The sequence below is a fragment of the Hippoglossus stenolepis genome, chromosome 6 (genome assembly GCF_022539355.2).
Source record: "Hippoglossus stenolepis isolate QCI-W04-F060 chromosome 6, HSTE1.2, whole genome shotgun sequence".
In the NCBI taxonomy this organism is placed as follows: domain Eukaryota; kingdom Metazoa; phylum Chordata; class Actinopteri; order Pleuronectiformes; family Pleuronectidae; genus Hippoglossus; species Hippoglossus stenolepis.
In genome coordinates, this window is record NC_061488.1 from 26,549,033 (window position 1) to 26,574,483 (window position 25,451).

Sequence of the window (25,451 nt, forward strand, 5' to 3'; positions counted from 1 at the left end):
CCAGATACTGAACATGAATGGAACACTGCTGAGTAGGAAAGCTTTTATTTTGGTAACAGCCGAGGAAGCATGAATGAAAACACAGCTCCACGAAGAAAAAAGACAAGCGACGCGACCAGTTTAAATGCAACACATTTTTCAGCTTTATGGAATAAAAAAGTTTCTGCAGAAAGGTATTCTAAAAACAAACTGAAAACTCTTCAAACATGATATAAAAGTAAAATTTAAGACACATACTCCTGTACACATGTACATATTTAAATATCTTGTACTGTTTTACGTTTTTACCATCATATGTAAGTTGCATTACATAAGTTGTGTTACGTTGCAGCCTGCCACACACACAAACAAAAAATAGCAATTCTTTATATAGTCTCAGTAAAACTAGACACACTATTTCCACAAACAGGAACAAAGACACTGTGTAGAACTGCACTGACACACAAAGCCTCCTGATGCTGCTTGTCCTGTGTCGTTTCAGCCTCACTGTCATCGTACTGTGTAACAGTCATGGTGACTGGTCAGAATGTGTTGGGGTTTGTGTTTGATCATGTGATAAGATCAATGAGGTTATAACAGCTGCTGTCTGCTGTCGATGGAAACGTTGGTTGAGGATGTTGATGTACTGCAGAACCCCTGAGCCTCTGCAGCTGGCCCTATGGAGAGGTGGCCATGACATCCGAGGAGGACGCTGCAGTCGAGAACTAAACAATGCAAAGTAGTTGAGAACGAGCTCTGTCCTCACCCCACTGAGACCAAACCAAAGCTGATGTTTGATGGCAAGCGAGAAACTGAGTCTCTGCTGAACATCCCAGCAGGGTGACAGTGATGATGTCAGTTCTCGATGGAGGGCAGGGAGGTGACAGGCACCCAGCGGGAAAAGAAGCTGGATCCTCTGTAGAGCTGACCCTGACAGCGGGGAGGGGGGGGGAGAGATTATTATTATTGAATATTGATAAGTCTCAACTCTAAACCTGGTCAAAGGGACTTCATAGAAACGATGATTTTAAATGAGGAGTATATTTATTAATATCATGTTAAACATAAGTCTTTCCACAGGATGAGTGGGAGTGACAGAGTGGGCGTACCTTGTGGCTCAGGTGACTCCAGCAGTGCAGCCAGGACTTGAAGATGGGAGAGCGAGGAGGAAGACCTGCAGCCAGACTGACACAAAGCCCAACCAATCACACTTCAACATCTTCGCCGGGATTCTACAAATACCACTAACTATGTTGTTGCCCATTCAAAGAAGACAATGTAATAGTTTGTGATATAGCTGCTGTGTGTGCTATGATCAAATGAAAATCAACAGCTACAACCTACAACCTTGGAATTTGCTGAAAGCTCCAAGTTCACAAGGTTTGACGTGTTTGCTCCTGTTTTCAGAAATAGTGGAGGCCAACAGTGTCACGATCTAACCAATACAAGCCGGCTGTGCACACTTGTTGTCACCATGAGCTCTGCAGCAAGCAGCAAGTCACTCAACACTGCATCATCAAAGCAACATGAGGTCACTGCTGATGTCACCATTGTGCACAGGAAGTGCAGTCTAGGGTTAGGGTCTCAGGACGTAGAGTGTGAAGGTCAGCGGTACTATTGATACTGAGTGACGACTACACGTTGAATCCCGTCATTGAAGAGTGAAATGATTTTCCATGTGAGAATTTAATCATGTTGGAAGAATCGACTCACCCACAGTTGTTGACTGCCATAAGATCAGCCACCAACATGAATGGATATGTGAGAATACTCACTGCAATCTAGAAAACAACACTGCATTAATCTGAAGTCATGACAAATAGGAATAGGAATAGTTCAAATAACAATGGAACTGCTGAACTTACCCCCATCACAAACTTAGTATAGCTTCTGACTGCTGAGGCCTGACTGAACTGCAACACAACAAGAGAGGACACAGTGTACTGGCTTTATATGGAACAGGACATTTGATTTAATTTGGAAGTTGAAAGCTGGAGGAAATTGCTAAATCAAATGAAAGTCTGAAATATAAAAGTGGAGTACATTAGGTGAAGAAGCCGAGTGTTGAAACATGTTGTTTAACATCAGGTAGTGAGGTCCCCCTCTCAAATAAAATTTGATTGATTGATTAGACTGTTTGTACACACACACACACACACACACCAAAGTTTTTCTGAAAACCACCAGGTTTTAGATGGTTGCTTTCAAACAAGGCATTCGGCTTCGGGAAGGGTTTATACAAAGATTTCTTCTTTATCATTTGTGCTTCCAGCTTTGGCAGCAAATCACTTGCCTTTCAGCTGTTGAAGCAACATGTTTCAACTCTCAGCGTCTTCATGTGATGCACTTTAGCTCCCAGCTAACAGTTGTTGCAGAAGGTGTAGACTAGTTTCTTTTACATGCGAGTGATTCAGATATTCCAGTCTTCCATTGGAACTTTGTTTATGGCTTTTTGTAAATGTATATGCATAACAAACTGTCTTATTCATTACTTTTCATCAATATTTAATGTATTGTGTAGTTATAAAATAATAGTGCTTGTCATCACAGATAGAGATACTTACACTGTCGTCTACAGCGTAGGTATTAATAAGGTGAGAGAGGAGGTTACAACACCACAGGAAGAGAACCTCTCCCAGCATGTGGGGTATGAGACCTCTGCAAACACACAAAACACTGCTCAGACTGGTGGAGGTCAAAGATCTAATCAACATGTCGGAAGTATTTTATTAAAAATAACTGTAAAATGATTTAATTACTCACACATAGAATCCAGCCACTCCTTCCTCCTTAAATATGTTGGTAATACAACTGATCATCCCACTGTAAATATAACATCAAATCCATGAACAATGTAAAAATCTACAAAGAAAATGGGTTTCTTGTTTTCAGCTTTTAAATGTCAGCTTCATGACTCAGCTATTGTCTAGTGTCTAAGCTGGTGAAAATGAAGCAGCTCTGAGTCGGTTCTTCCCAATGCTCCTCGCAGCAGTTTGAAGTAGATGGGATGATGCTGTCATACTTATGTGATCAAATCCCACCTACAGTGTCCTGATGAGGCAGATTAGCTAAATTTCCAAATATGAATCAACTAATAATAATAATAATAATAATAATGATGGTTGTGACAAAAGCACCTGAAAAATCTGAATATCTGAAAGTTAAAAAAAATCTGACACCAACTTGTTAACCTCTGTATATAGTGACCTTCATTAATAGTGGACTAGTCCGCCATTCGTAACCTGAATTCAAATTGCGTACCCATGTACAGGGATTAAAGTGAAGAAAAATCTTCCCAGTTTACACAGAAACATCGTAGAACAGCTGCGTGTACACACTGTCCTGCATTTGGTTGTTTATCTGTCGTTACAAGTTCACTCAGTATGACCCACACTCAGTCCTTACAGCTCATTCTGCAAACGGCTCTGAGCTCTATCCTCAGTGTTCACTGTTATGATGATTATATATTTATATAAGTATACATTAGTAGAACCTGCCAGAGTGAGACACTGGGAGACATGAGCAGAGTCTATGTACTGAACACAATAAGCAGAAACATAAGCAAAGAACAACAAGCTGGTAATAACACTAGGCTTTAAATGAAACACTTCAACTGACCCAATGAGCCTTAATTCAAACTTTAAACACATAGCACCTACCAACCCACCTACCTACCTACCTATCGACCTACTGCCCTCCCTACCTTCCAATCTACTGGATAACTAGCTAACTTTAGGGGGAACTCCAGCACATAGACTGACCTATTAAACAGCAGACTTAGTGTTACCTTTAAATATTGTTGAATAAACTGCAAGTATAAAATCAATGATAAAGTTGTTTTATCCTTGCTGATCCCATACATGGCCTCTCTGGAATCTAACTGATATTAATCTGTTGTAGTGCAGGGGAACTATAATCCCTACATGTATTTAAGATTAAAAGAAAGAAATACATAAATCTACTTCAACAGTTAAAAATATAAAGCTGTCTGACTGACTGTGGGCCTTGCTAGTCACTCACTTCAGTCAGAGGAGAGCTCTGTGCAAACCAATCGTTTCCTACTGCTGCTAGTGCTTCACATTAAGTGCTTCACTGGTGATCTATGGCCTTTATTGTGAAGCAGCTAGAAAAAAAAGTCCTGTATTTGTTGATAGGGGTTACACTGTGGGGTCAGAGAAATCTGAAGGATTATAACTTTAATAAATAATAATTCAGGATGTTTTTCTGAACTTTAACCTTAATTGTTGGTCATTTAGTCGTGCGTATTTAATGGTTGTAGAAAAAACCTGGTTTCAAAGGCTGTACAGGAAATTACTGCGGCATAATACCAAGTCTTACCTGTACTTGACCTCTCTGCCAACAAACTGGGCCATGCAACGCACTGACATAACTGCCAAAAGGAAACAAAACAGGTGATCAGCAAAGATATGTCATTTGTTCTGACAGCAATTTTCTGCTCCTCTATTTTATGTAAAAACAAACATTTTTCATCATAGCCGGTCGGACAAAACAAGACATTTGAAGAAAATCATTGGACTCAGAATTTGTGATGTGAATTTTCACAATAGTCTAACAATTATTAGACTGAAGGATTCATTGAGAAAATAACTATAAAAATAACTTCACAACTATTCAATAATGAAAATAATACAGCTGCTTTTGTATATCGAGCATAAGCTTTATATGGTGGAATAAAGTTTGACAGCCTTAATGAGGACATACCATGAAAAGGATGAGTGGCTACTCTGGACAGGCACTGGATGATCATCTCATGTGTGGTCTGAAGACATGAAAACAATGCGAAGAGACAGTTTGATAAAAGGATGAAAAGATGTGAAATGAAATGTTGGCTATAAGCCTAAATATCTGTTCATTTTCTGCTGGATAAATGTGTTTGAGTAGGACTAGTTTCTTTCTGGTAAAAACTCCGAAAAATGTCCAAATGAGCCAATGTGAGAAGGAGATCCTCCGCAGGATTCACCACCATTGAGTGGGTGTGTTGATGGCATTTCTAAAATGCACTACACGCAAAAATGTTTTTAAAAAAATAAACTAAACAGAATACATATCTGAGGATGAAAAAGACGTAGAAGACACAGACAAAAATGTGAGGAGAGATTGCGGTGATAAGGACCGATGCCGGTGTCGATGTGCTAAACAAAAACACGTGATCTCTGCAGCGGAGTTAATACGTTAGATCCTTCGTCTGCCTGCTGCACTTCCCCTCACCTGAACACTCCCGTAATTTGTGTTCTTGTGAACTTTGTGAATATGTGAAAGGGAAACTACGGAAAACGTGCAGATCCAATTGTGTGGACATTCTCCGGAGTTCATGTCTAACCTTAGTTTCTAAACATATATTTTCGCCACATCTCTTTTTGTAGTTTAACAAAAGAAGCCTTGAACAAACATGAATCAACACAGTGATCATGTACAGAAAGTCTGGCCTAACAAAATGTTGTCTATTAGTGAGATATTATAGTCTGAAACTGTCTGATTATCAAATCAATCAAATTTTATTTGTATAGCCCATATTCACAAATCACAATTTGTCTCATAGGGCTTTGATTAAAGAATGAGAAAAATTAATAAGAGTTATTATGAGTAATACGAGTATAATTTGCTGTACACTTTTGGTATTTGCCAATTTTCCATACTCTGGTCTTGAACATTTTTAAGAACTACTTTGACAGATTTATTTTACACTGGAACAAAACTACCAACATGACAAACAGAAAGTAGGTAGTGAGTATAACAACACAATGCAATTACATCTCAGCAGTAAGCCTCCACATGAATTGAGCCAGGGATGATCCCAAAGTCGGGAGCAGGGTGACCTCTCACCTCTTTAACCACTTTCTTGAGTGAGGTCTGAAGGTCGTCTCTCTTGGCTAGAAGCTCCACCTGCTGAATAAACAAGTTAATTACTCTGACAACTCTTTATAATACCTATACCTTTCGATTCTTTAACACCCTCGACAGCTGTTTCTGTCCGTCCCTCTGTCTAAGCTAAGGTGTAAGGGCGATCATGTGTTTGCCGTCGCTGCTCAAAAGCTTTGGAAGAATTTTGCGTGTTCTAATTCTACAACTGAAGCCACACATATTTTCTCATGCTTTTGGGTATTCTTAAGTTTTATTCACTTTTAGCATATTACTTTTTGTTTTAATTTCCATCTGGAGCTGAGACATTCTGCTTTTATACCCTGAAGGCTAGTTCCATAATCGGCATGTGTGAATCCACTCTAGGTGAGGCCCTTGCAAGTAACACTACGAGTTAGTAATACGGACTGACTTGTGGTGTCTCCAATTTAGCATTTCTGGTGTGGTCATTCTCAGTCCTTAACCGATGTCACAACAACTGGAAGCTGGTTGAGCAAGGTATTTTTTCCTTCTCTTGTGGTTTTGGGCTATAATCAGAGGTATATTGGCGGTCATTTGATTGATTTTGCCTGTGGGTTTCTTTGTTTGGATAAGAAATCCCCAGTTTGAACATCTTCTCTGCTGTCATTCAAAGTCTCTAATAGCAATCTTGTCTTTTGTATGGGCTGGTAAAAATACCCAAATTCATAAATCTGTGCTTCAAAGGCTAAGATCTGCTGCAGTTTAACTTTGCCCAATCCACTCTTAAGATCTGGCTTCAGTTTCGGCCTTCAGTCAGCTTTCTGCCCCAATACAAGGCCCCGTAAGCAACAACAATAACACTGTCATGATATCTGTGGAGTCTTAGTCACAGAAGTTGCCTACCTGTTTAACGTTGCTCCTGACCATGGTGGAGATGGCACTGGTTATGAAACGAGGTGAGAAGCCACGGAAGAGTCCCCTCTTTCCATCCACCTTCACAATGTGCTGTGCTGAAAACAAACCCATCTCCTGTCGGCTGGTCTTAATTCATGTCCAGCGAAACTGTTACAGAGCACTCACACATATGAGACCTCAGCAGGAACGTGTGTAGTAGAAGCTGAGAAAAGCTCAAATCTTCAAGTGGCAGTGCCAACACCAGCCAATCAAATCACACTTAAACTAGCCAATCAATTTATATTCTTTCTAATACAGATCCTTCCTGGCATCAAATGAACTGAGCCTGGAGAGAGGAGGTAGAGGCAGTGGTTGAACCTGGTATGTGTTCGTCTGTTTGTGGAGTTTGACACCATGTCAAAGCCCTATGAGACAAATTGTGATTTGTGAATATGGGCTATACAAATAAAATTTGATTGATTGATTGATTGAGTATATTTTCAAAGTACTTCCCTTTGGCATTTCATGAAGAGCTAGCATGGCACGTTAGCATGTTAGCACGAATGCCAGATATGTTGTGAGTGCTCAGTAAGATCTGGTATAAACATTCATCCTGAATGATCCAACAAAAGTGGACAGCTCTTTGTACAGGTGTGAACACACCTGAATAAATCCTCAAAGCATCTTGAGATCCTATCACTCAGATCTCTCTCTCGCACCGACTCAAACCCATTGACAACAGGAGCATTTATAAACTCAGACTGGGTAAAAACATAATTTGGTCTTCAGGAACAGAAATGACGTGCATGATTATTTGCATATAGAGCAGGAAAGTGAGATCTGATCCCAGTGATCACAGGAAGCATTTTAACGGCAGGTGTGAACAGACAAACTTAGAGCTCTCCACTTCGGATCGGATCTAGGACAGATTATGAAACCAGGTCTGAACAGGGCATAAGACAATAAATATTCACACCTCACTCACCATAGGAGAAGAAGCCAGGTAAGTATAAGACTCTTCTTCCAAACATCGTTGTGCCCACAGTTGGAGGAAGAGGTTCATGTCCCACCTGGAAACAACAATAGCAGAGATCAAACACAGCTTCTCTGCTTCGTGGGAATGAAGGAAACCCTGACAACTATTGTAATGACCAACTAGAATTACTGCATCAGAGTTGTATGCAGTCAAGTTGCAGGAAATATGGTCACAATCCCCCGTCTGTTCCTGAGTTGTGGTGTTGAATAATGACCAGAAAGTTGAACTTTAATGTCTTGAAGTAATCCTTCACATTTTTGTGTGTGATAACACAGTGCACCATTAATCTTAAAGGGAAAAGATTTGAACTCCAAACAATGCAACAGCGTTTAGCTGATCAACAAAATCTTAGTTTCATTTCTGCAGAAAAGTCGTGGAGACGTTAAATAGTTTTCCATGGAACACCAAAATGTTCATAAAGTGCCTTTTTTTCAGTTTACGGAAGCGCCACCAGATATACGCCAGGTGTTCTGCCTTAAGGTGCTTGTTAACCATGGTCAGTTTAACACTATAGCTCCTTCCTCTCAAAAAGGCACCATCCACTGGCCTCTGTGGCACCTCAGATTTATCTGAATTTCTATTACATGCGACGGAGAGGAATTTTTAGGGGTTTAATCAATGCCTCGAGAGGAACTTTAATTATATATATTCTGTTTGGACATTTGTGGTATTAAATGGCACTGTTGTCAAGCAGGCTTGATAACTGTAATGCTCTCCTATCTGGTCTACCCAAAACAGTTATAAATTGTAAATGGTTTGTTTTTATATAGAGTTTTTCTAGTCTTGATGACCACTCAGTACAGTTCGCCATTCACACACACATACAGTGCTCTGAGACACATGTGCTCACATTCTGTTTGCTGTGTAAACACAAATGCATCCTGGGCTAAGTCTACTCAGCTGACCTCTGGCCTGTTACAGTTTCACAATGAACCAAAATATTTCTACCCTTCTCAGTGAAGAATTTAATTAGAAAAAAATTCTAATTAATTTGTTCCCGATATTAAAGAACAACTTCATGCACCCATTTTATACACATTCCATATTAGGGATGAAACGGTTACCGGTTTCTACTGTGGTCAAATTCCTGACTGTTAGAAGTACCATTTCATCTTTAATTACTATAGTGATTGTTGATAATGTAGCATTGGCATCAACCAAAGTTAGCAATTCTCCAAGACACGGGCGCAGCAAGCAACGTGCATTAGTTGTGTGTTGTGCATGTGTGAATATGAGAATGTGTCTTTTCATTTAACAGCCATCCATCCATCTGTCAATTTTTCCTGATAATCTGGGGTCAGGTTGAGTAGACACTCACTTAAGCAGGTATTGTAGACATTTCTCTCATCAGCAATGCCTTCCAGCTGCTACTGGGAAATTCTAATTAGCCCAAGTGCAGATTTGTCTGATTGATGCTCAAAAGTTCCAGTGCAGTCAAACTATTGTTGAGAAAGCAGAGCAGAGGTAAAGGTCTTACAAACAACTCAAAACGTCCACATGGACAGGCAGGAAGGCAGCCATGAAAACAGCTGAAAGTTAGGGTCTCATGGCACAAGACAGCAAAGATGGTGTGCTGAGGTTTAGGAAAGCATCATTTATTAATATTGAACATGTTGCATGTCTGAATCGCATTAAGGTTTGCACTAGACTTTATCAAGCATGTTACAATCGACCTTCCATTTGTGAAGTCGATTAGATGAACGGCTCACAAGTCATCCAGGTGGAATTAGTAGGTAGATGGTGAACCTGTCAGTCTACACCAGGGTTCAATCATCAGAGCAAGTCACGGTAGACACTGTCAGTCAAAACTAGGAGAATATTTGACATATGACATCATTATGTAAATTTATTTGAAAAAGAAACCGAGGACTGAATTGTTCCTGAATGTTTGATAAAACAGAGAATAGTCCAAACTCTTGTTTTTTGACGTCACTGCTCTGGACCTCTGTCCCAGCTGCGCTCAGGTGAATGAGCGCACTGCATCATGGGACATGTGAAGGAGTCGGCCCCCACCACAGCCTGTATATAAACAGGTGGCCAACAACACACCAGCGGCGGTGATGTCGGACTGTCTTTCTCCGGTTAGCTACTTAGCTACATTGGCTACCTGTATTAGCAGCTTCACGTACAGCAGCGGGTGTGTGACGGCTGTCACTCCCGCTCCCAGCAGCAGCACGGCGGTGTCCAGAGCCACGGGGGTCGGTGTAGCATCCGGGTCCACACCGACTGACAGGTTTTCTGACGGCTCCATCTTTAGCTGCCGTGACAGGAGGACACCGCTCATCCCCGCTGTGCGCAGCTGAAGGCTAGAAAGATAACTTCCGCTTACAACTTTCAAAATAAAACGCGGTGCTTCAGAGGTGATAGAGGTCCTGTGCATCGAACACACGCAGTATAAACACATCGTAGTTTCTACGCGACACGAGGGCACAGAGTGGGTTTGATTTGATTAGCCTGCTGTTTGTCACACGTGGGCGGAGCTTCGTTCGTTTGGGACTGATTGACAGGTGACCAGTAAACGTGAGCTGCCGGAAACTGCAGTGGTTATATATCTATGAGATTATAAAGACAGGATATAAGGATGGAGTTAATAAAAACAGCAGAGTCAAACTATAAAAAAACATATACAACATATGTATGTGAACTAGTCAGACACATTGTATTTACTGGAATGTGAGTGAGCTCATAACAATCAGTTATAGTTATAATTGTTATCATGGACTTTATATAGTTTGAATTATGGAGTGTATATATGGTCCGTACCATTGACTGTATACAGATCATGGGCTGAATCTATGGTCTGTACTTTGGACTGTATATAGACCATGGACTGTATGTATGGTCTCTACCGTGGACTGTAAACACACTATGGACTGTCTCTGTGGTCTATACGGTAAATAAAGTCTTTGATTTAAATGCAAAATTGCGTCACCAATCAGCAAAATACATTTTTTGTTATTTCTACTTTTTTTTCACCAACTCACCAGAAAAGAAGACGAAGGAGAAATTTTAAAGGCACAGCTCAGCCAATGTCTACCATATTATTATTATTATTGCTGTTATTGTTGTTATTATTATTATAAACCTAACATGCAACACATTATGCACCCTTGTTTCTGCAGCAGGTTGACTGCAACTCTGTAGAAAGGGTTTAAATTCAGCTCAGAGTCACTTCAGGATCTGCAAAGCAAAGAGCACATAATCAATTGTATGCATACAGTCAGCTCATGTGAAAGGTTGAAGATTGTCTAAATAATCTGATGTGAACAAAGAAAACAGATGACGAGGCCACAAAGACCCATCCACTCTTACCCACACTCTCAAGGGACACGAGGCCTTAATTCCAGCAGGTGGTGCTATTAGCCTGACAATGGTCTTCAAGTATGGACCAAACAACAGTGGCTCGATTTTAATTTGTGTGTGTGTGTGTGTGTGTGTGTGTGTGTGTGTGTGTGTGTGTGTGTGTGTGTGTGTGTGTGTGTGTGTGTGTGTGTGTGTGTGTGTGTGTGTGTGTGTGTGTGTGTGTGTGTGTGTGTGTGTGTGTGTGTGTGTGTGTGTGTGTGAGAGAGAGAGAGAGAAGGCTACCAAACTTGTATTTATTGATTAATATTATTTTTGCAATGTCACTGACCCACATCACTGACTCACATCACTGACTCACCTCCTGCCAGCAGTTAGTGGTGTGCAGGCTTAGCTAGTGAGGGTGGTGGGTGGAAGGAAAAATAGATCTGGTAATTATATTTATAAGTAAAATTTAAAGAAACAACAAATAAGCTCCTTGAAGGTCTGTGTAATAAACAGGGTGACACTAGACTCAGGGTTAGGGTGAAAGCAAAGCTTGGGCATCCCTGTCTCACTTCTCATTCAGTGAATTTAAGGACTGTATTATGAATCTAGGGAACATGAGATGATAATCTATCTCCCATCTTCATGATTCTTTGTCATATGTTGTGTCTTGGATATGTCTTCATCCATAGATTCTCTCTGGACTACATCAACAGGCAACCCACCCCCCACCTCCAAACAACAACAACTGTTACTGAATCCTTTCAATGCAAACATGCACCTATCACTTTTTGTAGTAATTTCACCTTTTTACTTTAAATGCTTATATCATACGACAACTGCTGCTATCTTGAAAGGCTATTTACTTTATCCCGTGAATGTACATTACATTACTTCCCATGAAGTATTTTTGCACTCTCAATCCATTTAAGCACTATTCTGGTTTGCACTACCCTCATCCTATCAACCGTGTGCCTTATGACTGCATACTATGTTGTACTGTTTACTATGTTTGAGTACTTAATAGGTTGCGTACTAATATGTTGTTTTTTTGTGTACTTATATGTTCTGTCATCTTATGTTTACAGAGGAGTGGCAGCAGAGACATCATTTTTTAATTACAGTCTAAACATAACACTGATTCAATCATGAAATACAACATTCATTCCCTGATTGAATTCCCTTGTTAAAGCTTGAATTGTGGAAATGTCAACAGGACACTTTCATTTACATATCATCTGGTGTCTTTGTTTGTGCACAGTATCGTCACAATGTCATTCATGGAAACATATTTAACATCAGTTTATATGCGAGACTTAGAGCCACTCTTGCCACATACAATGTCTAACTGAAAAGTTTAGGATAAACAATATGATTGGTAGAAATATAGGAGCAAGCACACACACACACACACATACACATACACACACCTCACAAACAAGTGTAATTTAACGAGCAGACGCAGTGGGTCAGTTGATTTACGATTATTATGACAGATGCTGGTTTCAGCCCACTGACCGCTTCCATTTACACTGACAGACAAATGGATACATCAGTTATTTCAAAGTGCTGCAGTCTGAGCAATAATGCAGTGGCAGTAAAAATGAGGCTTTAAGAGCCGATCCCTTCTTTCATCACAACACGCTATCCTCATGTATTGTACCCATGCCTCATACTGCTTATACTGAAAAATCTGATTTGAATTCAGGTCACAGATGAAAACTAAGGTGAATAATCAGTTGTTTTTTAAATTAATTTTATATTAATTATGATTGTAATGGCTATGTGATATGTGTGATGATGATTAGATGGATTTTTATTACCTATTCTGCAGTTCCCTGTAGCTCTTTTAGCAACTTAGCAAATGGTTCTGGTTTTAAAGCCCATAACTTTACTGTTTTGGTTGTGTCTCTGTGCTCTCATCAGCCTAGTTTCTAACTGCAGCAGACAGCTGTTTTCAGTGAAAGCACTTTAAAACCACTGTAAACCTCCTCCTCTGCAACAAACAGCAGAAACTATACCTGGTGAACACAATGGAGCATTTAGCAGTTCAAGAAAGATTTGTCTCAGGAGGTTGAAGGGACCAACATTCATCAGGTGAACACCTTTGCTTTGAGGATTGGCTGGAAGTGCCAATAGGGAAACGTTTGCTAACATGTAATAACATAATAATCATGTTCATTTTGTTGAAGTAATTTACAGATCTCAGGGAATGGTTGGTTTTGCCTCAGATACTGTGAAATGGTGGAGGGTGAACAGTACAATTCAGGAGGAGTAGAGGAGGGAGAGTGAGCTATACTACCATTAGCACCACAAAGTCCTTCTATTATTAAAAAAGAAATCATGGACTTCATTGTCGATGAACTTAGATACACAATATATCAATGTGCTTTTCTTACCCAATGTGCCGTTAGTGTTTTCGGGTAGAGTAGAGAAAATTCAGGAGGGGTAGAAGGCAAAGTATTTACGCACAGGCAAAAAGGTCATATTTAATAAGTCATTCTGAATCAAGCAATTGTAAATTGGCAAGGAGCAGACAAAAATCCCCCACTTGCAAGAACAATGCTAGAAGACATATGTACACAAAGACAACAATGACAATCGGCGACTGGAAGGGCACTCAGAGAGCTCCTACTTCCGCAAACTGTCCCCTAATGAAACCACATTTAACTAGATCAGTTTGTTTTTTTAAGATTTGCACCCAATATCAAACACTCATAGATATCAGTTCCTTAAACATGCCTGATTTTCTTCATCAAGATCCTGGAGTTATTCTCTGACAAACCAGCAAAAAACTGTAAATCAACAGAATATTAAAGAAAGAAAAAAAATGAATGGCTCTGCTCCCTGATCCGTATCCACACCAAAATGTTATGGCTTCATAATCCCGCTAAATAACAGACAGTACAAGTTATGGCTATGACTATGGATTTATGAGACAGAATGATGACCATCACTACAGTCTTCACCTTGAATGATGCCCTTTGACCAAGTCATGTGACTGACCTGAGGAGGCTTGGCTCACCATCTGGGTGAACATGCCTCTTCCTCTTGCCTAGAATGCCTCAGCCCGTTCTGAGGGACAAGAGATGGTTATGGTCGTTGCTCGGTCTCATAGATCCATAGTTATAACCTTAACTCACGATCTGTTTCGACCTCACTCAGATCGTTACCACAGTCTTCACCTTGGATGATTTATACCATCAGGGTCACGAGGAACAGGGGGTCGCGAGATGCCGTCCAAAAAACAAATACAATTTTAAAATAATTGAAAATGGAATATTTAACCCATTATTGTATGAATATATACATAAATATGAGTTGAAATGAGAATAAAACCATGCAATAACAACATTTCTATCAGTTCTTTCCTTTTTCTTTGTTGACCCATGAGGTTATTACGACACGGATTAGCGGAATGAGTGAGAGGTACAAGGCCAAAAGAAAGTCCTTACTAAACAAACAGACAATCCCAGCCGAAGCTCCAAGGGCATCATATGAGGTGGCATATTTAATTGCACAGGCAAAAAAGCCACACACAATCGGCGAAACATTAATTAAACCCGCTGCTGGAATGATCTGGAATCAGTGCCGCTGTCTAACGGGACTATTGCCCGGCGCATCACCGACATGGCCCAGGACATAAAGTGCCAGCTGGTGGATAGAGTTAAGAAAGGGAAATATGCTTTACAGTGAGATGAATCCACAGATATATCAAACTCTGCCCAGCTGCTTGTTTTCATCAGATACAGTTTTGACGGAAAACGTAATGCTGTTTTGCTCCGCGCTGGAGTGGACGTGCACAGGTGTGGACATTTTTACAAAACTAAAAGAAGAGGGACTATCTTCGGAAAACTGTATTGGTGTGTGTAGGGACAGGGCTGGAGCGATGCTGGGGAAAAGAAAGGACTGAAAGCGAGAGTCTTATAAGTGGCGCCGCACGTAAATTTCAAAAACTGTATTATTCACAGATAATCTCTTGCAAGCAAAACACTTGAACCAGAGCTTAAACATGTTCTTGACATTGCGATACAAATGGTCAACTACATAAAAACACGTCCACTCAATATCAGACTTGCTCTTGCGGGGAAATGTGCTGAGCCGCCTGTATGAGCTGCGGGACGAGGTGCGCATATTTCGCTGACCACCTCACTGACCCTGACTGGTTAACAAGGCTGGCGGACTTGTGCAAGACTTTCTCAGCCCTGACATAATTAAAGAATAAATACAGAGCGCAGCTAAACGTGGAGAATGATCTCCGAGTCGCCGTCTCCAAAATAAAGCCGAGAATGGACTTGCTCTGCTCCATGCATATTGCCCACCTATCTCATTAGTGAGTTTAAGAAATTAAAGTAATGTTTAGGCTAAAATAAATAACCCTAAAGTTTTTTGCACATGGCAGCAATAAGGTGTCTGCTGCTCGTTATGCATACAAACGCGCACAGACGCGCACAGACATCACCTGCGCACTTTTTTATACTTACAGTATGTGCTCACTCAGCCCTGCTGTTTATACAGGGCGTTTCCCTGTATTCTGGTTATATTCTATTTCTTAAATTGCTATAAAATAATATCATGGCTGTAAGGCTGCTGTTCTTTTGTGTTGTATTAATGCCCGTGTTTGCATAGGCCTAATAGTGCGTGTGCGTGGCTGTGCGCAACATTATATACCACATCCAGGGTAGGTGGGGGTCGCCAGTCTCTGGCACCGTTATTTTGGGGGTCGCGGACTGAAAAGTTTGGGAACCCCTGGCTTAGAGAACAGAGGTGCCGGCTATGCCATGTTGACCCTGTAGAACATGTGCATTGAGGACTCCACAAATCTCTGCAATACATATCCCTTTATAGCAGCCCAGGAGGTGGCCATACTTGTAGTATTTTGTATCGAAAGACCACCAGGGACAGGAAGGTTCTGCCAATCATAGGCATGGGAAATGGTGTCTTCCTCCCAGTGTGACACTGCTTTAGACACAGCAAGGCCAGGCTTGTTAACACACAAACAACTGAGTTTGAGCTTCTCATGTGTCAAGTAAGCCCTTATCACCCTCACAGGTGTATGATGTCCACAACAGAGGCCGACCCTATTGAAATGAGCTGATTTCAATCACCTGTCTAAGGGTTTACTACCTCAGGAAGGAATTGAGGATTCGGCTACAGTAACCGTCACCTCAATCTTCCACCTCAAGCCCCTCAAGCACCATTCACTGACAGACAAAGCACTGACCATTTTGGCACAACACATTGCCAAGAGACATAGTGTTTTATGGAAGAAACCTGAGGTCTGCCCGCTTAATAGGTTCATAAAGGGCTTGAGTCAGTGATCACAATAGCAAGGGTCCCCATGAAGGAGCTCTCAGTCTGCTCCCTAGGTGCAGTCGGTATGAGCCATTAAAGAAGTGTGATACCAAGGGTTGTCTCCCAACTGACACTCCTGCTGCCACCTCATAAAAGCAGGAGGGGGTCAACTGGTCTTAATAATGCTGGATGGTCTATCTGAGTCCAGGAGTGACAGGTGGAGGCGTGAAACCATGTTAATAGAACAAGTGGCTTGGTCTAGTTGCTGATTGCGACACTAGTCAGACAACACACTCCCTTGACGGTCGTAGGTAACTCTAGTGGAGGGAGCATTTGCACTATGTATGGTCTGCATTACAGCTTCTCTAACAGATGAGTGGGGGGCTGTGCTGTGGCCATGCCCACAGCCTGGCACGTGCACACGTAGACATCAAGGGCGGCTTGAGCCTTGGCCCTTTTTCTTCCTCTTTTTCTGAGGTGCTTTTTAAAAAAATGTATTAATATTATACTCCTGTTTGTGCACAGCTTCTCTGTCAAACAAATATATTGTTTGAATAAACAATCAAAATATCAGGTCGGGAGACCGCATAATCGAATCATGTTGTTCTTAGCGATGTCCAGTCGCTGAATAATTATAACACCGCTGCTTCAAGACAGACGCTCATTAAAGGTCCGGTCATCCTGTGTCAGAGTCTCTGTCGGAGCTTCCTCCTCACTCCACTGACCGACGCTCACTTTACAATTTAACAATAAACACCATCACTGATCACAAGTTATTAGGACACGTACCGGACTGACTTTGTGTTTTTTTGATACTCTAGAACAGAGGTTCCCAAACTTTTCCATGCAAAGGACCCCCATACAGCATAAGCCTCTGGCGGGGACCCCCCCAGTTGCAAACTTTTTTAAAATTACGTGTGCAATATGATGGCAAATATCCAAAATCAAACATACAGCTTCTTAATATATTTCCTTTATTTTTATTAATAACTAATAATCCTTGTCATTTCTGTACATGTGTATATTAACCGTTAACATATAAAGTATATATATATATATATATTCTAGTTTTTCTATTTTGTTATTTATTCATTACATCCAGTGTCTCTCTTCCGTTATAAACAGTGCTTGTCATTTAAGTATGTTTATCTCTGTGTGTATACCTGGTCCCTCACTAGTGGGAGGGGTGGGCTAGGTGGCTCCTACACAGTTGATCTATCCAGGTTTTATGGCTGTCAGTGCCAGACGAATGTCATTCTCCACTTGCAGACATGCTCTGTGCTTTGTTTTCAATACCTTCAATGTAGAACAGCCAGACTCGCAGAGGTCTGTGGTGGCAAATGGAAGAAGAGATTTCATACCTCCGAGTTTTAGATGCCAAGGTGGTATTAGGTGGTTGTGGCAGTTTTGCAGCTGAGTCATCTTCAGTCTGGTTGTCTGATGGTCTTTTATTTTTAAAAATGTGTAAATTTTTTCCTTTAGCAGGAGGTAGCTAGCTATTTTTCAGGCACACAGCAACTTTCTGATGCAGCGGCTGCTCGATTCTGATTGGCTTGAGCGGGTTGTGTTTTTTTTAATTAAAAGATTGGCATTAGAAGAAAAAAAAGATTGGCATCCAAGGACACATATATTTCGATATGCAGTGATTAATAACATCTAAAAAACATATTTAATTAATTAATTAATAATTTTATTTTTATTGTCACATTGTCCCCCCCTTTTCCCTTACAGTTTCCCCGTCCCCCTGGCGACCCCCTGCGACCCCTGGCGACCCCCACTTTGAAAAGCAGTGCTCTAGAGTTTATGAGACGCATGAGATGCTAGTGAAGATGCACTAGTGAGCACACAGTCATCACAGTCATGTCAGACAGGCAGCACCTCCCACCTCCTGTTCCAGTTGTCGTGGTTTTTCTTTGCTTGTGTGGAGCTGAGTGGTGATGAACAAGTTAAGCTACAGTGCCTCCAGTTTACAGCTAATTAGCCTGAAGACAAAAACAAATATAGTTAACTTGTGTCTTGCTAGCAAACAGACAGAGGGTACAACAAACACCATCTAAATGTATATTTTGGGAAGTTTTCTTTCCATGACATTTTTTTGTATAAATAATTATGAAAAGAGCCCTTTTTCTCACTTGAGTCCCTGCCCCCCAAAATGTCTGTGCACGTCCCTGCCCACAGCTGTATAGTTGCTGGTTTGGGGTGCCAAATCTGACCTCCCACCTGGGAGAGGAGATCTGGGGCCACGGGTGGTTGTGGACTAGATGGAGGGGAACAGGAAACCAGTGCCTCCTCAGCCAGCTGAGAGTTATTAGCAGGCCCTTGTTATATGGCATTTCCGGGTAAAACAGGAAATGCAGAATAAACAAAGACAATCGACGTTACATCAACATGCTGATGTTTAGCAGGAGTTGTTTTCTACGCTATCTATAGACAGTACAGCTGAGGAGGATGGAAATGTCATTAGTTTTTTTGTTAGTTTTGCAGTTATTTAGTCCAAAGTATTTAATGAATGTCACCCAAGTCCATCCTCTGAATATGTACTACATTTCACAGCAATCAATACAATTGTCAATGAGATATTTCAGTCTCGACCAAAGTGATGGAACCGTGCTGCCATCCACCCTGCTAGCATGGCTAATCAGAAAAAAAAAGTATTTGTCTCATGCTGAAACATTGTAGTAACTGTTGTTGAGGCAAGACATATTTAAATTGATTGCAAGTCACAGTTTAATAGGCTGAATAAATTCCTATATGAGAATGAGGAAACAGATGTGGGAATAGGCATTTCTCTTTCACCCTTTCAGACTTTATACAGATAATATGTTTATAATAAATCTTGGTGCCTGTCAGCTCATCATAAATTTAATTGATAGTCTCTAGTGCTGGTTCCTATCTGCAGAGCTGGGACAAGTACAATTCTCCACAGCTCAGTTCTTTTTAAAACCCCATCTCTTTCTATCTTTTATTGATTCCAGGGAAATAATTTAGCTGCTCTTTGATATATAGCCACACAGCTTGATTGTTTTATTAGCTGGTGGTCATATGTGTTTGGATGGATTGCTGCTTTATGGATTTCAGCTTGTGGGAGGTCAGTGGGATTGTCCCCAGGTTAAAATAGGGTCAATTTCTAAATGCAGGTCAATAATATGTATATTGGGTAATCAAATCAATTTCACATTCAATGTTGTTGATTAAGTAATATGGGCTAATTGTTAAGATGTGCTGTAAATGTTCAAAAATAACTGATTCACAAACTATAGGAATTTCACCAAGTTTATATTGAAATAATATATAAATCAGTAAAATGATGATAGCATTTTCATTATTTATCAAAGGTTGACAACTTGTTTGGTTAAATGCAGATGTCGACCCCAAATGTCAGAGTTGGGACCAAAGGCACACAATGTGGTGACAGTGGATTTTAGCATTTGAGCACATGGCAGCAATAAGGTGTCTGCTGCTCGTTATGTATACAGACGCGCTCAGACAAACACAGACATCACCTGCGCACTTTTTTATACTTACAGTATATGCTTACACTTCTTCTGCTGTTACAGCCCCAACCTGCCTGCTGCGCCTTCTGACATATTTTTATAGCACACAACAAATGCTGCACTTGCTGTGCCTGCATTTTGGAGACTCGCTTACTTTGGTTAATGCTGGACAGTATCAACCAAGTCATCACGGTAATTATGGTAATTAAAGATTAAATGATACAAGTAACCACCGGGTTATTGTTTCATACCTACTGCAAACTCCAGACGGTGCAGTCATGTCATGCTTTCTGGACTGAAGTGAAAAGGTCTGAAGCACAAATTGACAAAAAACAGCCTGAACAACTGCCCCTTGTTCAAATGTATCTGGTCATGAACAGGCATTTTTCATGAGATGACATTTGTTCAAACATTTGTAAAGAAAACTATGAAATAAAAGAAGTTCAGATTCTCTATAACTTTTTCGTGTTTAATAGAAATCAATAGATTTGCTTGCACACAAACAATACATTCCACAGAAGCAGCTTTGTCACATGCTGCATTACTTTGACGTACTGTACTATGCAGCACCCAATATGAATTTATCTTCCATAATTTTCTGTCTATGATGAAAAGTTAACTAGTAAAAAAAACACAAATTGCATTAATATATCTTTAGTTTTCTGTGCATTAAAGAATCAGCTTTCCCCATTGTTGCAGTTTTCAACATTTACTTTGTTTTCCCTTATTAAGTCCTGAGATTATAATTCACCAGTGTCTCATGGTGATACTACAAATGCAAACTAATTAGGGCTCCGCATCCAGATCATTAAAATAAAAAAATCCCTGCCAACAACTGGAAAACATTCCCTGTGGTACTGCAGGAAAAACTATTTCCTTTTACACTAATGATCCTGATGATAATAATGTTTGCTGGAGGTAAAAACCTTGCATACTGGAGCTGCAGAGGATGAAGCACCAAAACTGCAGATTGTTGTCGAAGAGTTGGAAATGTGTGGTCATCTCCTAACTGTAATCTTGGTCAATTATTGATCCCCAGAGGAAAGTTAAATAAATCATTAAATAAAATTAAAAAATCGCCAACCATACATCTTAATGGTTGTCGTCCTCTTCTTCCTAAAGGTACCCTATAGCCTACTCTATACTGTATAAACGTTGTAACAGAAATGGTAAAAAGACTGACTGCAACCGTACAGATTGTTCTATAGGTCTCATTTACTCTGGGTACACTAGGGACATGACTCCTTTACATTTTGAAATGGACAAGTCTGTCAGCGTCACAAACTAAAAGCATTATTTGTTAAATGGAATGTAAAAAATCTTGACATAATGACACTAATGACACTAATGAAATCCTTGCTCCAGTTTGCTCATGTTGTTGTCTCTTAGGTGTGTAAAAGGGCGACTGCAGCGTGGCTGCTCGTCAAACTGAGTTAGTATGGTAAGGTGAGATTCTTTGTGTTACCCTGAAGTCTTAGATTACATATCCAACACCTCATTCCTTATGAATGATGATTCATTTGCTTCTCTCTGATGTTTTGATAAACAGGTAGTGGAGGTAGCAGTTCATCCTGCTGCCTCCACAGATCAGCCTCCTTTACAAACTGTGTAGTGTGACTCATTCACCCTCACTAATCCAAATTATAATTGGCATCTTCAATGAGAACATCAGTTGATAGATAAAAGCCTCAATCACTGGCTTCAATCACCTAAATAAGTCTGCTCTCAATCCCAATATGATCCATGAACCATCTTCTTTTGTTCTTGGAGCTGAGCTTCCATTTCACTTCCAGAATGCTTTGTACTGGTCTGTTCTCGTTAGGTCATTTAAATGTCCCGAGCTGATAAGACGAGGCTGTGCGCACAGCGAGGGGAGCGAATCAGCAGCTCAGTGCTCCCATGCACTGACAAGGACAGAGGACGCACACTTAAGTTAATTAGTAAAGGTGCCTTCATCTGTGAGATGTGACAAACTCATTAGCAACAAAGACTTGGCTGCTCCGAAAATTGCACACTCAATTGACACTCAAACACACAAACACACACACACACAAACACACACACACACACGCACACACACACACACACACACACAGGAAATGTGGTATAGCCTTTGGTGTTGATCGTCATCCCTTGCAAGTCCACAGTGTCACGATCTGACACGCTGCAACAAACATGTCAGGAGGGCTGTTTCTCTGAAATGAATCTGAATAACACTGGCTGTTACTATGGTTGTTAGAGTTGAAAACACACTGGTAGCACAGTGACTGTGTTGGAGTTGGTCCTGTCATGGTTCTTCTGTTAAACCAGTTTAATGAGAGTTAGACTTGAGATTGTATACAGCTGCACAGAGTTAGACAACTTACCCAACCCTGCATGGCAAATGCTGGCTATCAACTGCTTCTATGTACTTTCAGTAAACTAAAAAGACATTGTGAAATGAATAAACATATGAATACTGTGTTGAATATATAAATGGCTTTCATTGAATATCACTTTTATTTATTTTTTCTTGCTTGCTTTCAAACTTACCGCTAGCATTTTAAGTCTCACTATCACCAACAGACAAACAGCTGTGAGAATAAATTCATATAATTTCCTCCTAAAGTTCTGTCTCATCGTATGTTCTGTATTGTTACATCTCATATTGTAATTTAGGTTAGGTATAGGAAACCATCCATTATCAGTTTACTTACATATTTAAGAAGAGAAGAAAATTAGAGGGATGACTGTATAATAGTTTTATTATATTATAGAAATACACTAAATGTAAAAGTTTGCTTTTAATTTATAATGACTTTTTAAATTCATGTTACCACCTTTTATTTCATAATGACAGTTTTCATGACGGTGGTGCCAGCTGCAGCCTCATTATGATCATACCCAACTTCTTAAGTTACCAAGCTCCACGACTGCTACCTGATTTCAGCAGTTTGCCAGAGCAACAGCAATCATAAGGTAAATGCAGTGACTTTAACAGATAGGGGAGCTGTGATTTAGATGTTTACAACACAAGTGACAACAACACATATGAGCAGTATTGAGGTAAACGACTTACACAAGGCGAATATAGGGAATAAAGGTAGTTTTGATAAGATGATGATATCAGGTGTTTAATTGAAAGCATCTCACATCATGATTGAAAGCACTTTGAGAACTTAAGATGAAATATTTTTCTTCCCAGTACAAGGCAGATGAAGCGTCATCACCAGATGCTGTTGTTGTCCCTGCTATCCCCACTCTCCTCAGGAGCTTGGACTATTGAGTCTACATTTGTTATCAAGACTCAAGTTCTACTTCTTCTAGAATCCAGAGAAAATCATTTCAACTTAAAATAATCAGGCATCACGCTCAAAACAAAATTGTTTCCAAGAATATGTTGTGAAACCAAGCTCCCAGTCTGGGCCTGTTGCTGGCTAACAACCTGCCTCTGACTTGCACCTCAGCAAAGCTGTGTGGTGTGTGGTGCATCGATCTGTTATGCCTTAATCCTGGAGCAGAAATGCTGCATCCTCCCATGATATCACACATTTTACTGGCTGACAAAGTTGTGTTGAGTGAATCATGTAACATCCCATGAGACAAGATCTGGTTGGATCCTGTTGTCACTGTCCATGAGCACAATGAGTCACAATATGAACACTGTAGAAGGAGATGGAATAACACATGATTACATCGCCTCAAGATGAGCTACAACCTACATTTTATATGAAATACCTGAGATTAAACCTTAACTTTATTGAACAGTAAAACAAATGACAGTTAATCCAATCAGAACAGTCTAATGTCATAAACATATGTCAGAGTAATTTCTCTTTATCCCTTGGCTCAAGGATGAAGCATATCCAGCAGTGGGAGCTGTCAGAGCCCTGCAGAGATTAGCCACATCCTAAATCAAACAGGCTCATCGTCTCTCCAGTTGAATCTAAAGCATTATTTTTATTTGCTGTGGAGATAAAGACCAATACATCAAGGATTAGAACAGGAAGACTCACCCTGTCCAATTTATGCAGGCCTATAAACTACACTTGACAATCCGACATCCTGCTCTGAACTACATTCATTTATCCATAAAGGTCTATTTGCACAATACTCTTATACAGAGCTCTTGTCCTGTTTGTTTTGTTCACCTGTGTGAGTCATAAACTATTACTAGTGACTGTGATGTTATTATGTATATGAACCATTATATAGATCAAATGGAAAAAAGGGATTTTATTGTTTTAGCTGTAAGAATATATAGATTATTAGTACTATATATAGATGTATAGAGGAGTTACCACTTAATAAGTCAGTACAGTGCACCACTGCACACACATGTGTTGTGTGTTGTTGCATTATGTTACCACTTAGTGGATGGAATCACAGCACCTGCTTCTGTTCTGCTGTTGATCTGATCATATAAAGCTAATATACAAATCAATGGATCATGTTTACTGTAGGAAGTGTTGCTCGAGGTGAAGTATTATCACTGACAGTAGTTACAGTGCTGATGAACATAATGAAGCTTTAAGCAGCTTTAGAAACGTGGTAGAAACCAGAACAGAGCTAAAAGAGGGTAAATACTAGACTTATAAAAATGAGCAGCAGTTTGCTAACATAAAGCACCCGGAACATTTTTAAAGGAACAAATAGGCTCCTATACGGTCGATAATTTAAAAATGATGTGGTGTTTGGTGAATTTTTATTGTTGCGTATTCTACAAATGGAGTTTTGACCTGCAGGGCCATCGTACTGCAGTCTTAAACCCAGAAAGATTAGATAAAACAGACTGCTGATGTCGGCTATGAACGACCGACAGTAAAGACATGCTGTTCCACTCCAGACCAGCAGGCAGTGGTAATGCCACAGCAAAGATGACGCCATAAAAAACGATGGTCGGGCAGCATTTGTGCGAACAGCGCAAAGACAGCAAATGTGGAAATCGTGCTGCAGTTGATTGTGATTTACAGCACTAAAATGGGATAATTGTATCAATTCTGTGTTGACACAGCTATCGTCAAGCATCTGAGGAATGTGAGTCAGTTCACTTCTGTTGAATTGTCGACCACTTGTCAAACGTGGCTTCCATATTTTTAGGAAGACATTTTTCTGTTTGCATGTTCATATTGAAGGCTCTGCATGTGAATCACATTGCCAAGCTCCCTCAGCCATTGATGCTCTGTGAATTGTATAAGACGGTGTGTAACGTTTATGGAGCTGTTGTATATCTTAATAAGAATTGCGTTGTGTCATCAGTGATTGCAGTGCCTCTCTTCTGCCCAAGCAGAATGAATAATAAAACATAAAATAAACATAACTTTAGGAGCCCGACGAGATGTGACAGAAGTTTCTTTCAAAGGTTCCTGTAGGGAAAGTTGAGACAAATGCAGTTTATTAGATTCTTATCATTGTTATTTTGACCTCTCGCTGCATCGGGCTACAAGTGGCTGAAACAAAAAATTTGCAAGTGTATGAAACAACTAAAACAACATGGCACTTTTTAAAAACTGTATTTGTATCCAGGACAGGGGGCTGGCTATAGGGGTTAGGGTAAGCACTGCAGTCATGAGACTTGCTTCCCACACTCTGGGAAGTGTATATTGATATTTTTACAAGTTAATGATATTTTAATGATATTATATTTT

The 25,451-nt window shown here is 40.2% G+C and overlaps 1 protein-coding gene across 5 annotated transcripts; it reads right to left on the minus strand.

Moving 5' to 3' along the window:
• Window positions 1-29: 29 nt before the first annotated feature.
• On the minus strand, window positions 30-10,244 carry LOC118111639 (mitochondrial carrier homolog 1). Of its 5 annotated transcripts, none has more exons than XM_035160399.2 (12): window positions 9,858-10,242; window positions 7,700-7,784; window positions 6,724-6,830; window positions 5,824-5,883; window positions 4,702-4,759; window positions 4,318-4,369; window positions 2,743-2,802; window positions 2,544-2,637; window positions 1,845-1,892; window positions 1,693-1,760; window positions 1,089-1,153; window positions 30-909 (listed from the first exon to the last, which is right to left on the minus strand). In XM_035160399.2, exons 1-12 carry the CDS (start codon window positions 10,152-10,154, stop codon window positions 509-511), a joined length of 1,395 nt encoding a protein of 464 aa, XP_035016290.1. In that variant the 5' UTR covers window positions 10,155-10,242; the 3' UTR covers window positions 30-508. The 5 variants fall into 5 exon arrangements, with proteins under 5 accessions (XP_035016290.1, XP_035016289.1, XP_035016293.1 ...); XM_035160398.2 differs by having other exon boundaries at window positions 5,824-5,886; window positions 9,858-10,239; XM_035160401.2 differs by having other exon boundaries at window positions 694-909; window positions 1,089-1,164; window positions 9,858-10,244.
• Window positions 10,245-25,451: the final 15,207 nt, after the last annotated feature.

Bases quoted from the DNA above. Each gene is read 5' to 3' on its own strand.
- LOC118111639 (XM_035160398.2), bottom strand. From the start codon at position 10,154: ATGTGTTTATACTGCGTGTGTTCGATGCACAGGACCTCTATCACCTCT. The intron at 4,370-4,701 runs GTATGTCCTCAT...TCCTTTTGGCAG, and splicing joins AGCCACTCATCCTTTTCATG to TTATGTCAGTGCGTTGCATG. The intron at 2,803-4,317 runs GTAAGACTTGGT...TTATATTTACAG, and splicing joins GGCAGAGAGGTCAAGTACAG to TGGGATGATCAGTTGTATTA.